The sequence below is a fragment of the Abramis brama genome (genome assembly GCF_963993115.1).
Source record: "Abramis brama genome assembly, chromosome: 1".
Lineage (NCBI taxonomy): Eukaryota > Metazoa > Chordata > Actinopteri > Cypriniformes > Leuciscidae > Abramis > Abramis brama.
Genome location: NC_139963.1, coordinates 46,120,950 through 46,137,643, shown reverse-complemented (window position 1 = coordinate 46,137,643; position 16,694 = coordinate 46,120,950). Strand labels below are relative to the sequence as shown.

Here is a 16,694-nt window from a genome sequence, read left to right as displayed (position 1 = left end):
TGTGATTAATCTAGTTAATTTTTTTAATCGATTGACCGCACTATTAAAAATATTCAAAAACAACTATAAACATATTAACATATTAATTCGAGCCGCTGGCTCAAACTGCGGTCTTAAAGGGTTAGTTCACCCAAAAATGAAAATTCTGTCAGTAATTACTCACCCTCATGTTGTTCCAACCCCGTAAGACCTTCGTTCATCTTCGGAACATAAATTAAGATATTTTTGATTAAATCTGAGAGCTGATCACTCCTCGATAGGCTTCTAAGTGATTGAAACTTGCTGGCCCAGAAAAGTTATTAAAGAGATCGTTAATATACAGTAGTCCAAGTGACTACAGTGGCTCAATCTTAAGTTTATCAAGCGACGAGAATACTTTTGTGCGCAAAAAACAAACAAAAATAACGACTTTATTCCACTATTCATTTCCTTCTCTCTGGGCCCAAAGCTGACTCACAAAGCCAATATACTGCTGGCTCTTCATCATAGCTTTGTAGAGTAAAAGCACTGGCAGTACATACATTTTCATTGTAATTAACTTGTAAAAAGACTGATTACTAATTTTTATTTGTTTTAATTTTTTAGCCACTTGTTCTTGTTAGGCTTTGTTGTTGAAAAAAGCTTTACCCATTAATCTAGAAGCCAGTCAACTTTTAGCATCAAAGAAGCTATTGACATTTTAAAAAAAAGACAAAACCTGTCATCAGAAGGCGATTTTAGGCAGAATATCAGTCTTGTAGGCATGTAGTTTGTAACTCACACCCTCATTATCATCTCTGCAGACAGAAGAATCTCTGGAGACAGTTGAACTTTTAAAGACAAAGGAATCTCTGAAGGCAGAAGAATCTCTGAATACTTCAGAATCTCTGAATACAGAGGAACCTCCAAAGACAGAAGAATCTCTGAATACGTCAGAATCTCTGAAGACGGAACCTCCAAAGAAGGAAGAATCTCTGAATATGTCAGAATCTCTGAAGACAGATGAACCTCCAAAGACAGAAGAATCTCTGAATACGTCAGAATCTCTGAAGACAGAAGAATCTCTGAATACGTCAGAATCTCTGAAGACAGAAGAATCTCTGAATACTTCAGAATCTCTGAAGACGGAACCTCCAAAGAAGGAAGAATCTCTGAATATGTCAGAATCTCTGAAGACGGAACCTCCAAAGAAGGAAGAATCTCTGAATATGTCAGAATCTCTGAAGACAGATGAACCTCCAAAGACAGAAGAATCTCTGAATACGTCAGAATCTCTGAAGACAGAAGAATCTCTGAATACTTCAGAATCTCTGAAGACGGAACCTCCAAAGAAGGAAGAATCTCTGAATATGTCAGAATCTCTGAAGACAGACGAACCTCCAAAGACGGAGGAATATTTGCAGAATTCCTTAATGCCAGGTAAAAACAATATTTTACATAATTTAAGTATACACCCTGATAGCCAGAGGTGGAAAGTCCAAGGGTTAGAAAGTAAAAGTCCTGCCATATGTTTATTCCACCCATGAACTCACACAGCAAAAACTCCAGTGTTAAATTAACTCTCCTGGGAGTTTATTTGGCTCCAGACTCAAGAGTGTTAAAGTTAATGAGATAATTTAGTGATTGATTGAGTGATGATTGATATTTATTTATGTTATAACTGCCAGATGAACGACAAGAAAAGTTGATCAGGTAGTGTTGGTTATGTTTTGACATAATCATCATTTGGCCTGAATCACAAAACTAATTTAGAGAATTAGGTTTAACTTGTTGATTACAGCAGTTGAAGTTACCATTATGGTGATCACTGTGTGCCTTAGTTGGGCTCTTGACCCCTGACTATATAACTTTAAAAAAAAAATTCTGGCTGCTTTAACTGTCTTTATAAAGCACATTTGTTATAGCAAGAAAAAACAAGAGAAAATATGATCAGGAGATGCTGACTTTATATACTAATGATAACAATTATGATAATAGTTTTGAAATAATCCTGATTCACTGATCTCATGCAGTTTAATTCCATATACAATGTGTGTTACATTATTAATACATATAATAACATACAGTTCTGAATTAGGAAAAGTAAATTACATAGACAATTCAGATCATGATTTATTCATACCGCAATGCATGATGGGAGCCATTAATGAGTTGTGATTGGTGGCAGCCACTGCAACATGCTTTATTATTGTCACCATTGTTGAGATTCACAGGCTGATTATTGATGTGTGTTTCTAAATTAATTTATCTGAAAGTCTTTTGATCAGAACAATGTTTATTAAATATTTTGGATTATAAGTAAAGTACTGATAATCATAGGCTGAAGAATCACAAAACTGCTGCTAACAAGTTAAACCAAACTATCTCAAGTTTCATTTTACAGATCACAGCATGATTATGTCAAAACATAACCAGCACTATCAGATCACACTTTACTTTGTTCATTTAACTATTATAAACCAATAACAGCAGACAAACAACAGTAACATTTAAAGTAAACATATAAGGGTCAAGAGCCCAACTAAAGCAAACACCCATAACCATAGTAACTTACAATTTGTGATTTTCTCCTTCAGTGATTCTGCTTGTTAACATCAGGTGTCTTCAATAATGCTCAATCATCACTAAATTAATCACTTAATTATCTCATTAACTTTAACACTCTTGAGTGTTAATTTAACACTCATATTTGAACACTTTACACTCTTGAGTGTGGACTCATATACACTCCCAGCCCCAGGAGTGTTAATTTAACACCGCTCCATCTGAAAGCAGGTGATGGTGATTTACTACTAATCAAGGGAACCGGCTTTACTGACGAGATGCGCCTAACAATATCATGTGATATATCGCCCAGCATCATACAAAACTCAGTAGCTCCCAGAATGCAAAGTACAGGAGTACAGTCTAGATTAGGTAGAATGTAAGTGTAAGGAAAGCATGGCCATGCAGGTTTACATTGCACAACATCAGGAACATCAGGACCTTCCTAACTGAGCATGCGGCACAGCTTCTCGTTCAGGCCCTTGTCATTTATAGACTGAAATATTGCAGTGCTCTTCTTGCTGGACTTTCAACTCATAGGTGCAAATTAACCTCTACAAGTGATCCAGAATGCGAGCAGCATGACTGGTCTTCAACAAGCCCAAAAGAGCCCATGTCACACCTCTGTTCATCTCTTGCACTAGTTACCGATTGTTGCTCAGGTCACGTTCAAGACATTGGCTGCGTTTACATGCAAAGTTGAACCCTAAAATCTTCAGTGGTAATATACCGGTAGTGCTGTTTTCTCTCTTTCAGATTCACCTGAAAACACAGAGAATTGTGTAACAGGATACAGCCTCTGTGAGCAGTCGACTGACGGCTTTGAATCAAATGATTCAATAAAGGTGAACATTCACAGAAAATCTTTAGAAGAGTTTTAGTCTTGTTTTATATTAATGCCATTTTCTTCCATTATCTGTGTCACTGTATGTAGACATCACGCATACTGAAGTTCTGTGAAGTCTTGTGCATGTGTATTTTCAGAAAGAAAGCCTTCAGGATTTTAAGTAAAACAAACAAACCTGATATTATGGTTAAATGTGAGGTATACATCTTCTGTGATGGCATCTAGTGGAATTACAAAAACAAAGCATATTGTCTCAACAGTTAAAAGTGAACAGTAAAAGGTCAGCCATTTAAGACATATTTTTGGGGTGTTGCCATGTGTTAAAAGTAAGCAGTTGAGTCGGCTAAGTAATGTTTGATCATAAATAAAATGTACAGCTGAACCCTGATTATCAAACATTATTTGATCCATCACAAACTTGTTTATTTGATTATGTGACCCAACTGAAGGTCTACTTGAAATGAATTTAGACATGCACTTCTGTAACAGAGGAAGAGGATAGGGGAGCACAATAACTTGTTTAGGACAGATCTGAGAGGACAGCTCTTAATGTTTTATTGTGCCTGGGAGGCTCAAAGGGCGGTGATAAACCCATGAATGTCATATTAATTGTATAACTTGGTTTAATAGACTGTATTTTACTTTTTAATCTTACTTCACCTTTAAGTTTAAAATAACTTTTAAAAGTATCACATGTCCTTTCACATTATCAATTTTGAATAAGATTGCATGTGAATGAAACAAAATTAAATAAATCTATTATTATTCTGTCTATTAAACAGAGAGAGAACATCAGTTCCTGCCGACCGCATGAAAAGACTGAAAGTGAAGAAATACAGCACCTGTTTCACAGACTTCATCTTCACAGGAACAATAAATTAAGAGCTGCAGATGTTCTTCAGATAACTGAACATTCATTACAGCCCCATGAGTCCTGTGCTGAAGAGGAACTGATTCAGACTTTCCTACAAAAACTACTGATGATGGATTACAAAGCAAGATACATTAATGTTTATAAGGCCAATGAACATGATAAAACACAACAAAGAGACACTGACATATCCGAAGACATTGGTGATATATTCCAAGCAGTGTCATTGTATAACAAAGGAACAAGTCAAACTGATCGCATTCACCCGATGGATGTTCAGATGGCTGTGTTTCATTGTGCTGATGGTTTCCTGAAGCAGCTGATGGTCACTAAACTGTCCCAGTGTCAGTACGCTCTGCCTCTTCTTGTTCCTGATCCATTCACAAAACAGATTGAGTTTCCTCTCTGGACATTCAGACAAATCAACAAGAGCTGGAAGATGAGAAACACCAACAATGAAACCTCAAGTCAAACCCAGACGGTCTACAAGGCAGAAACTCCAATGGTGTCTTTCTTTAGGTTTGGCTCTGTGTCCTCATCCAAGTCTCATCTGATGAACAGTCTGATCAATGAGAAACACAACACGTTCTTCCACAGGAACTGCCCAGGCAGCAGCAGAACCAGAGTCCTGATGGATGGAGTGGTGGAGATCACCTGGTTCTGCCCCTCTGGATCATATGATGATAAATTCACTGACTGTGTTGCGTTCTGTAATCTACACGGTGATGCAGGAGACCATGAGAAACAGCTGGAGATCCTCACTGAAATGGCCTCAGTCAATGTTGTTCTTCTACCAGGACTTCAGAAAAAAGACAGAAGTGCTGAAAAGATCCAGAACCTGTTCAGAATCACAACGCCGCTTATTTGTCTTTTTACAGAGGATGAATCTACTTTAATGAAGATGAAGAAAGGGAAATTCAAGATTGGTCTGAAGGACAGAAATCAGTCAGATGTATCTGAAGAACTCAGAAGAGCCATAAATGATTGTCTCTCAGAATCATCTTCAACTTTCAGACTTGAAGATGTGTCCAAACACTCAGACATCAGAGTAGATGAGGAAGATGATGAAGACTGCAGGAGAGGAAGAGAAGCAGCACAGGAGATGATGAGTTTACTGGAGGGTAAAGATCTGACAAAAATCAAAAAATCATTTCTGCCCTGTCAGGGAGAACTGTGGCATCAGTGGAGTCAGAAGAACAAAGAACTACATCGACCTAAAGGAGATAAGATAGAAATGGAAACAGGTGGGAAAAAAACGGAAATGAAGAAAATCCGTGAACAACAGCATGAATGTGACACCGGTGAGTTTATGACACAATTTACTAAAAAAAATTACTCAAAAACTGAACTTGAAAAGATGTTTTTTCTCAAATGGCTCAGAATCCTCTTGGATGAACACTCATCTGCTGACCTTTCTGTTCTTCATCACAAGTATGATGAAAAGTGGTCAGCAGTTTTAAAACTGAAAGACAAAAAACCTGAACAATTCAAAGCTGAACAAACTGAACTTGAGAGAATATCTGAGGATCTTCAAGCTGCAGCGTTTGGTATGGAGCACATCATGAGGGAGATCAGTCAGATCTATGAATCATGTTCATCTGTGAAGAAGAACAAGAAAGACCTGCAGTTTAACTTCTCATCTCTCCCGAGTCTTGCAGCAGAGATGATGATCTCTGGATTTCCACTGGAGCTAATGGATGGAGATGCTGCTCATGTTCCTCTGGTCTGGATCTCTGCTGTTATAGATGCACTCATCCAGAAACTGGGAGACCAGAGAGTCTTTGTGCTGTCAGTTTTAGGGATTCAGAGCTCTGGGAAATCCACCATGCTGAACGCCATGTTTGGACTCCAGTTTGCAGTCAGTGCTGGCAGATGCACCAGAGGAGCTTTCATGCAGCTGGTCAAAGTCTCAGACGAGCTGAAAACACAGATGAACTTTGACTATATTCTGGTTGTTGATACTGAGGGTCTCCGTGCTCTAGAACTGGCTGGAAGATCAACAAGACATCATGACAATGAACTGGCCACATTTGTCGTTGGTCTTGGAAATCTGACCTTGATCAACATCTTTGGAGAAAACCCATCTGAGATGCAGGACGTTCTTCAGATTGTTGTTCAGGCTTTCCTACGGATGAAGAAGGTAAATCTGTCTCCCAGGTGTGTGTTTGTGCATCAGAACGTCTCAGATGTCACAGCTGGAGAGAAAAACATGGAGGGAAGGAGACGACTGCAAGAAAAACTGGATGAGATGACAAAACTCGCTGCTAAAGATGAAGTCTGTGACGCAGAATGTTTCAGTGATGTTATTAAATTTGATGTTCAGAATGATGTGAAGTATTTTGCTCAGCTCTGGGAGGGAAGCCCACCCATGGCACCACCAAACCCAAACTACTGCAAAAACATTCAAGAGCTAAAGGAATCTATTAAAACTTATGCATCAAAGTCACATGGATTAATGCTGATAGACTTAAAAGATCGTATTAAAGATCTCTGGGAGGCTTTACTGAATGAACAGTTTGTCTTCAGCTTCAGAAATTCTCTGGAAATTTCAGCCTACAGAAAACTGGAGACCGAATACAGCAAGTGGACCTGGAGTCTTCGCAGTGCTATGATGGAAACTGAGAACAAACTACACAACCAAATAGAAAATAAAGCAATTCATGAAGTTGAGGAAACTGATCTTCAAAGAGAACTGAAGAAGACAAGTGAAGATGTGAAAAAGTCAATGTCTGAATTCTTTGAGAAAGACAAAGATAAAGAGATACTGATTCAGTGGAAAACATCATTTGAAATCAAAATCAATGAGCTTCAGGAAAACATTGTGAGAGAAACAAAGAGGAAATTAAATGAAGTTCTTCAGCAGCGAGGCCTGAAGAAAAAGATTGATGATCAGAGGACACATCATGAAAACACTCTATTTGAAAAGAGCAAAGAACTTGCCTCAAAACTGAAAGATAAACCAAATGATGAAGAAACACTGAACATAGCGTTTAATTCATTTTGGAAAGAGAGTGTAAAGAAGATCATATCAGACACTCCTCCAATCAAAGACATTAACATAATGAGAGATGTGAGAGAGATCCTCAGTGATGCCTATGGAAGTGTTTCTGTAGATCAAAGGATGGAGAACAGTGATGTTTTATCTGTGCCCAGTTTTTCAGATTATGTAAAAGTTAAAAAATCAAGTGGATTTTTTACATATGCCTACAGATCAGCTGAGAAGTTAATTTGCGGTTCTCTATCTAAAGAGGATGAAGTTCAAATAAAATCATTTGTCACAGATGTTGCTCAGCATACAGACAAAGAGATTCAATCATTTAACATTTCAAAGATGGGCTACAACAAGAGCTGCATTCAACAACTCACTGGTTACATCAAGGCAAGCATAGTACAACATGAGGAAGGACCAGTGAGATATGATTTCAAGAATGAATTCTTCAGGGATTTGGTTATTTCCATCTGTAAGAGAGCAAACAAGATGATCACTGACCAACACAGACTGTTCAGGGAAGCCAATGATCCTGTAATATATGTTGAAAAGAAGAGAGAAGAGTACTATAGTATTTTCCAGAAATACTGTCATGGAGCAACATCAGCGGCCATTTTTGGTGAGATCATCTGTCAGAAACTTAAAGAGCCCATTGAGCAGAGTGTCTTCAAGAAGACTGCCAGAGATTTGGCTGGTGAAATGAGATCAAACTGTGAATCACTGAATGGAAACAGATCAAAACTGGAGAAACACATCCTGAAGACACTGGCAGAAGAGAAGGATTTTGAAAAATACATGAACTACATTCATAATCCCAGAGATCACTTCAAGAGTTTCATCAGAGATGAAGTCAGTCGGTACATCACTGATAGGTTCAGTGTCAGTGTTTTACCCAAGATGAAGGAGAACATTAAACTCCTGCAGCAGAAGATCATGGAAGCAGCTCATGAATCTACTGAACATGTTCAAGTGAACAGAGGAGATGTTGGTTTGTGGTTGAAGAGTTTCACACAGCAGCTCTCAGATGTGCTGGTCTTCTCTGAAAAAGACCTCAGTGGAGTGAAACATGATGATGTTGATGTGAAACTCCTAGAAGATGTGATAAGACAAAAACTTCCTGCTATAATATTGGACATCAGCAGTAGATTCAACATAGACACATTTAAGGAAAAACTGGACCACAAGGAGAGACCAGATGAGCTTCTGATTGATCACCTCTGTCAGTGCTGTTGGGTTCAGTGTCCATTCTGTGCCGCCATCTGCACCAACACAATAGAAAACCATGATGGAGATCACAGTGTTCCTTTCCACAGAGTGGATGGAATTAATGGAATGCATTACCATCAAACAGAGAATCTCAGTGCTGTTTTTTGCACCACTGAAGTAACAAGTGATCAAAGCTTTCGTGTATCAGATGTGTGGTTTCCATATAAAGAATACAGAAGCGCAGGAGGAGTTTATGCAAAGTGGAGCATCACCCCTGATCACTCTGAACTGTCCTACTGGAAATGGTTTGTGTGCCAGTTCCAGAAAGATCTGGAAAAGTATTATAATAAAACATTCCAGGGTTGTGGTGAGATTCCAGCTGAATGGAAAAAGCACAAACAACAAGATGCTATTCAGAGTTTGGATAAATAATTTGGAGCTTATAAAAAATAAACTAACAGCAACAAAAAAGAAGACATAACCCCCCTTTTAAATAATTTATGTACACTGTACATAAACAAAAAACAAAACAAAAAACAATAAATGACTGTCAGCTATGGCTACCAATTTGTGCCAAACAAAAACCGTAAAATGAATGTAGAATATCCTAATTTAAATAAAGTGCAAAAGACTCTTACAGAAATTTTCATTAAACTTTTTAACAGAAAAACAGTTGTTTTACAGGTATTTCCTGAACTGTTACTAACAAACACGTGAACTATAAAATGCGAAACTTTTGCAGTTAACGACATAGATGAATTAATGTGACTATGTCACTGAATCAGCAACTACACAGTTACAACAGTCAGTTAAATAAAGCAACATGCAGCATAACATCAGTATTTCTCTGCTCATCCTGAACTGAAGCACAGGCTCTACTCTTCAGCACAATGATGACACACAAAACATCCCAACAGAACATTAACTCTCAATATCTCAGCATCTTCACCTCTTTGAGAATTTTTTTTATTATTATTGAGAAATAACAGAGGTTTAGATGTTGATGTTTTATTGAAAATAATAAAGTTTGATGTCACCATTATGGTGATCAGTGCATGATTCAATTGGGCTCTTGATCTCGTCTTTTTAATTATGTATTTCTCTGGCGGCTTTAACTGTGTGTTTCTGATGCACATTTGTTATTAAAAATGCAAGAGAAACTCAGATCAGATGATGGTTGCTTTTTAATAATCGCATAGTCATCATGTAGTGGTCTGAATTACTGATACAAGCTGGAGTCTAATATCTGATTAAATCAATTAATATTAGATTTTAATTTTGCATGCCAATACTGCTGTTGAACATCCTGCAGTGCTGTGATACTCTGATAGATTTTATTAAATCATAATACAGAAACTGTTTTGGTCAGGATCTTGAAGACTCACACAGACATCAAGAATCAGCGTATGAATCTCAACAATGGTGACAATAAAAAAATCAGATCAACTCTGAACGTCAAAACAATCTACAGAAGTCACAAAAAGCTTTGCTGATTGTCACCATTGTTGAGATTCATATGTTGATTCTTGGTGTCTCTGTGCATTAATTAAAAGCTCAAAACAGTTTCTGTTAAATTGATTTATTTTATTTCAGAATACCAATTGTCATAATACTGACACCACAATATCACAAGGGTCATGTGAAAAATCATGTGAAATTATTGTCTCTATATAAATTATATATAAAATTATATTCTCTATATATGTTATAAAAACTAAGCTAATATACTCAGAGGTTTGACTCAAAGTCATATCAGTGAATCACATCATGATGGTGACTATAAAATCCCCAATAAGTGACCAACAGCATCTGATGAGATTTTCTCCTGCATTTTTTGCCATAACAAATGTGTATCAAACGTGTAAACAGATAAAAGCAGAGAAAAAATTATGCTAGAAAGTCTAACATAAAGAAAAAAAAACTGACTTTATTTATCATAAAGCCATCAACATCTAAACCTCTGTTAATTAAAAAAAACAAAAACATTTGTATGAAAGAAATAAAGTCAAACTCCCTTTTAATAAGTGAAGATTCTGAGATATTGAGAGATCTGTTAGTGTTTAATGTTGTTGCTGCCAGTCATTTTAATTAATTCAGGAAATACCTGCAAAATAACAGTGTATTTCTGTAAAACATTTAAGAAACATTTCTGTTAAAGTTTTTTGCACTTTATTTAAATTAGGATATTTTACTTAACTCATCTCAATGTTTGTTAATTAAAACAAAAAAGGGTTTACCAAAAGTGCTGTACAAGCATAATACAAATAAAAACAATAACATAAAAAAAAAAACTAAAAACATTAAAGCTGCAGTCGGCAAGTCTGGCAGATTGGGTCGACTTAGCCAACATTTTGAATGTTTACAACTCTGATGCCCCTCCCCCACTACCAGCCAGCACCCTCCCATCGAGGTCGTGCTCGTCAGTGCGTGTGCTCACCAGATTTTATGTGAACGCGTCAGCATCGATCAACACCATGGACTCGGAGGTAGGCTGCCCTGGCCTGGCTTTATTGTAGGTTTTGCAAGTTCAACATGGGTTATAGGTCGAAAGTTGAATGAACGAGTACTTATGTCCTTTCGATTTCTTACAGGTTGAGTTGTTGTTGCCCATAACACGCTAGCATTCTGCTAATGAACGCTGATTGGTCAGTGAAGGACTGATTACGACCAGAGATGCCGCTTGATGGCATCGTGGCATCCGAACCGGGACCAGAAACAAACAAAACAAAAACTCTTCTAGCACGCGTATTTACCTGTGTCAGCTGTGTTGTCGATGCCTCGAGTGAAAAGAAAGTGCAGAGCACGAAAGCACCAAAGCGACTGAAGGATTGCCGTAAAGCAGTATCTCTGGGCGTACAATGTGTATGACGTCATTGATATTTTAAAAGACTTTTTAAAGCAAATAAGTGACTCTAAAAAATCTAACACCCAGCAATGTGTAATTTCTTTGCATCTCCTTTCGAATACAACATTCAAATTACTAGACAAAAAATGATATCCTTAGAAAAGTGGATTTTGAGGGGTATAGCGCCATAGACCTCCATTTATTCTGCACTCGCCTGCGAGCGCCCCCGCATGGACAGAGACGTGTTACTGCAGCCAGTCTAGAAACTGGAAGTAAGCAGAGAGTGCCAATTCTCTTCCTATTAGACATTCTCTGCTAATCTATCCATAGATAGAATAACCGAGGAATTGGAAGCTTGTTAGTAGATTTTCTCTCTGCCATCATGCTTTGTGCAATCTCAGGCGAACTTCAGGCGTGTCGTGTGCATGTGATATTGTAACGTGCGCCAGTGAGGGGGGATCTGTGGCGTGTGCACGACCTGTAATTGACAGTCAGATCTCACACCCCCCTGCGCTGATTGGACCCGATGATCCGGGATTTGTGGATTTTTGCTAAACAAATAACACGCTCCAGGTGGAGTTAGAAGCTCGGGTTTTTTTTCTAAAACCACCTTATTTATGTTGTTCTGTCGGATTATAGTGTCGATTTCACTGAATATGATCAAAAAAATGTTGCCGACGGCAGCTTTAAAACACAACAAGATCATAGAAACAAATAACAGCTCTCATTCTGAATAAAACGCAAAATTATAAAAAAAGAGTTTTAAAACTGGATTTAAAGGCTGAAAGTGATTGGGCCTGCCTAACATAGGGGCAAGTTATTCCAGAGCTTCGGGGCCGCAACCGCAAAATTACAGTCACCTCTACTTTTTAGCCGTGCCCGAGGGACCGCCAAGAGTAAATACTCAGACGATCTGAGTGCTTTTGATGGAGCATACAGCTGTATTAAATCTGTTATTAAATTTATTTTATTTTATTTTATTTTTTTTGCTGCCAGTCATTTGAATATTTTATCATTTAATTGTTTTGTAACTGTTTTTTATTTTACATGTGCATCTGCTTACGATATCACCTGTTTCTGCTTCTTCTTCTGTTTTGGTCAGGAGATTCAGTTCTCTTTCAGAAGATGTGTAATAGCACCCCCTACTAAGATTTTTTTTATTTTTTTTATTTTACATACATTTGTTTGTAATTTAAGAAAACAGAAAAACACTATATAAAATACAGTAATTTTTCAGTATAAAAATATTAATTACTATAATTTGGCAATAATATCATAACACTTAAAATGACAGCCAAATTGTTAATTAGCGCATATTCTTTGTAATTTTACAGAGTTTTGAGTACAATTTAACATAAAAGAAAATGACCGTACAAAAATCTGTTATTTTCCATAAAATTTGGATTTTTCTTTTTACAGTGTACAGAACAATCTGAAATATAAACATACAGTACATGTAGTTAGTTTCTGGGAAAGAAGGATTGGAGCAGCGAGCCAGTTCACAATATGTTTATTGTCTTTTCAAAAATAATCAAACAAAAATAAAACAACACAAAATCCAGCTTTTCAGCAGTATTCTCTCATTTGAGTTCAAAATTAATTCCAGTTTTTGCTTTTACCCCTCTCTGCTCAATCACACTCTTGTTGCCAGCTTTATTCACTCTCTCTCCGCCTACTGAAAGATGAAACAGCTGTTACTATTTATCAGTTGACTCTTTCCTTACAGCTTGTCCTGGAGTTGCATTCTCCCATATTGCTGACTTTGCTTGACCATCCATGCCAATATATTTACACACTCAATTATAATCTCTAAATCTATCATTTGTTGAAACATTTATTATTTTCTTTATGGTGGAACATAAACATATGGACAAAGTGCGATATAAAAAGGATAGTGAACAATTCAGATAGTGTAAATATGCTTTCTATTGGGGCAAAAAAAAAAATTCTATTTTTTTTTTACGTCAGGGTTACGTGAAGCACCACAGTGTATGTTTGCATCCGAAAGCTTTTCACAGGGATTTTAAGAAATTGTAAAAATCTGTAGTAGACTTAACTTGTGCAAGTTTAAATCACACTATATAAAACAAAATATGTTTATAACAAAACAGCAAAGCATTTTACTGATTTAGCAAACCTATTAAACCAATGAGCAACTTAAAATACCTTGTTTATCTATAATAAATAACATCAACATGCACTGTTATTACACGGCTCTCTGAAATATTTAATTCTGCTTGGACAAATTGTAATTGTCTGATATTTCTGAATAACAAACCGCAGTAAGTGCATTAGTCATCTGTATTTTGATTAATAATTTCTGCATGTATCACTGTTCTTCAAGTAAGGTAATAAAATAAATGTTAACTCAAATGTTTCATGTGTTGCGCAAGCAGTCTTGTATTTTTGTGTGATAATGCACTCTATAAACTTTTACCATGATTTATTTTTCTTTGGTGAAACATTTTTACAATTAAAATATTGAGTAAATTTTAAAGCAGTGAAATCAGTTGCATACACCGAATGCACTGAGCAAATAAAAAATGAAGTAGATCTGAGTAACTGCATTTGGTACATTAACAAATAAAATTGAGTAGAAATAATTGGGGGAAAAAAATGTAAAAATCAATTTTTATGAGTAATTAACTTTTATAATATGATTAATATTAACTTTTAATTTCCAATAAACCTTTGTAAAATAATCCACGCAACCATCGGTATAAATGACATTGGCTTTTAATGTCCATGAGTACAGCAATGCAGCATAAACTGTCTTATACAATGCATGCCTACATTTAAACTCATGTAACAAACATTTTAGAAGCAAAAAAAAAATAAATAAATAAATAAATAAACATTTAAAAGTAATTCAAGTGTAATCAACCAGTCTATTATTCCTTTCCACCGTATCAGCGCTGGTTCTCGTGCTGGAGTGTCTGCGTGAGCCGGAAGTTGCAAATGACTTTTCTCCAGTGTTGTGGCGTATTTCCAAGTGAAAGGGAATATTGAACAGAAGGCAGGGTTTTACTCGAGCGCTCCTCCTCTCCATCTCTCGCTCATTACAGACTAACGGTTTGAGGAGAGTGGTTAAGCGTTTTCAACCCAAGCCGTCAAACCGACGTCATCAGAAAAGGAACGCCATTCCAGACCGGAAGTGACTTCAGATTTTGATTAAAGATTATCGCGGCAAACATTTTTTTCTGTGTTAACTTGCACGGATTAATTGTTCACAACAATACTATAATATGCGCTAACAAAGTAAATAGGGTCAATTTTGATTTCAGGTGGACTTTAATTGGGTTAACTTACTCAATTTCATGTGTTAAATATTAATAATATTTGATTTGAATTAAGTACATTTGTGGTTCCTGAAACAGATCAGTTTATTTCTCCATTCTCAAATATTTTGATAGAAATTTCACAAATATATTAAAGGATAACACTCGCCAAAATGCAACCTAGGGTCTTTTTTGTTAATCTACCCAAAGCAAACTTTCATATAAATGCATAATTACCACAGAAACTCCACTTTTAAGTTTGACTGTATTTTGATCAAATTGCCTTTTGAATGGGAGTGCTTGGGGCATGACTATAACATCAAAATCGCTATTTTTAATAAGGTAAAGACAGTAGCTAAAAAGGTGGTTCTTTTTTGGTGGGGTCTTATTTAAAGGGGGGGTGAAACACTAATTTTCAGTCAATCTCATGTTAATCTTGAGTACCTAGTATTGCATTCTTCAAATCTTCAAAAAGTCTTTAGTTTTATTATATTTATAAAAGAAAGATAGGCTGTACCGAGTCTTTCCGGAAAAAAACGAGCGGCTGGAGGCGTGCCGTGTGGGCGAAGCTAAAGCTGTGCTTACGCGCCGAGCTAACAACACACAGAGACATTTGAAGCAGTTTTACTCACCGCCTGCGGTTCCAACGCACGACCGCGAAGCTTTATCATTGTGACGGCTCCATCCTTAAGCATTAGACGATCTGCAAATCCGTCGATCTGGGCTTTGTTTATAAAACAATCATCGTCGAAATGCAGGGAACAAACAGTCTTGCACAACTCCGTTGATGCTCTGAAAAAACAAACTCCATCCACTGGTCCCTTAACGCTGGGTTCTTTGGGAATCTGTGCAGGGTTGTCTTGCCCTGGCAACCAAAAACACACTTCTTTGGTGACACTGACTTGCTTAAAGCCGAGCAGAGCGCTTTGATGGCGTACTGCTTTGACTCTCTTCTCTCTCTGGTCTACGGATGCGCGCGCGCACGCGCCTTTCCGGGAGAAGTGCTCTTAGGACCCATATAAGGAAATTACGCCCCAGCTGACGTCACACAGACCCATAATCGGAAAAAACTTTCCAAAACTTGTGACAAACCGGAAGGACAATTTTTGGCACAGAAATACTCCTTCAAACGTACAATTTAATTTTTGAAACTTTGTCCATGTTTAGCATGGGAATCCAACTCTTTAACAGTGTAAAAAACTCAGTATGCATGAAATAGCATTTCACCCCCCCTTTAAGGCAGTCACCAACCAGACGCTAGCTCACCAGGGGCCACACAAAACAAATATAAGCAAAAAGTTCCTTACCTTATTGTATGGCATGCCTTTGTTTTGTGAGGCCTCTGTCAGCATGCCCACCGTGGCCACACTTCGACCCCTCGTCCACTTCTGGCTGAAGCTTGCCAATTTTGTTGTGACAAAGTCTTTTTGGTTCAAGTCTCAAAGGAAGCTCTCTGAGTCGAAGTTCCAGATCTCAGAATAATTAACTTTATTGAACAAACAACAAAGTGAGATGCCAGCTGGCCATCTAAAGTTACCATTGCCAGACTTCATGTCTTGTACCTTTTTCTTATTGCTAGGTACCCAATGGGCATCCTCATATCTATCTCTTTTTTTTTTTGCGCCTCCTCGTGTTATCGCCACCATTAAAAACATCTCCCTCTAGACCTTCTTCTATTGGTGGAACATCTCAAACATCTTATATAACATGTTTATCTTTCAGTACTTCCCAACAACTGCATCCCTCCTACAGGGTTTTGGGTATTTTTAAATTCTCCTCTCCCTGTGACCAAGTTTCTGCTTGGCATTACAGCATTCAGACTTTTACATGAGACAAAGGAAATTCTCCAACAAGCGCTATGTTTGGTGAAAAGTAAACGCAGCACACCACCCATAACACATCATACCTACTGTGAAGCATAGTGGAGGAGGCATGATGTTGTGGAGGTATTTCTCTTCAGAGGGGACTGGGCAATTGGTTAGGATTTAAGGGAAAATGGATGCTGCCAAGTACATCAAAATTCTTGAGGAAAACCTGCATCCAAGACAGCTGAAGATGTGCAGGTCATTCGCCTTCCAACACTACAATGATCCTAAACATACCGCCAAAAGCAACGCAGTGGCTTAGGATAGGTA

General features: G+C 37.3%; 1 protein-coding gene across 2 annotated transcripts; it reads left to right on the top strand.

Moving 5' to 3' along the window:
* The first annotated feature begins 873 nt into the window (after window positions 1-873).
* Window positions 874-8,977, top strand: LOC311066963 (interferon-induced very large GTPase 1-like). 2 transcript variants are annotated; one of them, XM_084088457.1, is made up of 4 exons: window positions 874-910; window positions 1,365-1,398; window positions 3,280-3,368; window positions 4,153-8,977. In XM_084088457.1, the coding sequence occupies exons 2-4, from the start codon at window positions 1,392-1,394 to the stop codon at window positions 8,866-8,868; spliced, it is 4,812 nt and encodes a 1,603-aa protein (XP_083944583.1). In that variant the 5' UTR covers window positions 874-910; window positions 1,365-1,391; the 3' UTR covers window positions 8,869-8,977. The 2 variants fall into 2 exon arrangements, with proteins under 2 accessions (XP_083944583.1, XP_083944582.1); XM_084088456.1 differs by lacking the exon at window positions 874-910 and having other exon boundaries at window positions 1,250-1,398.
* The last annotated feature ends 7,717 nt before the right edge of the window (window positions 8,978-16,694 follow it).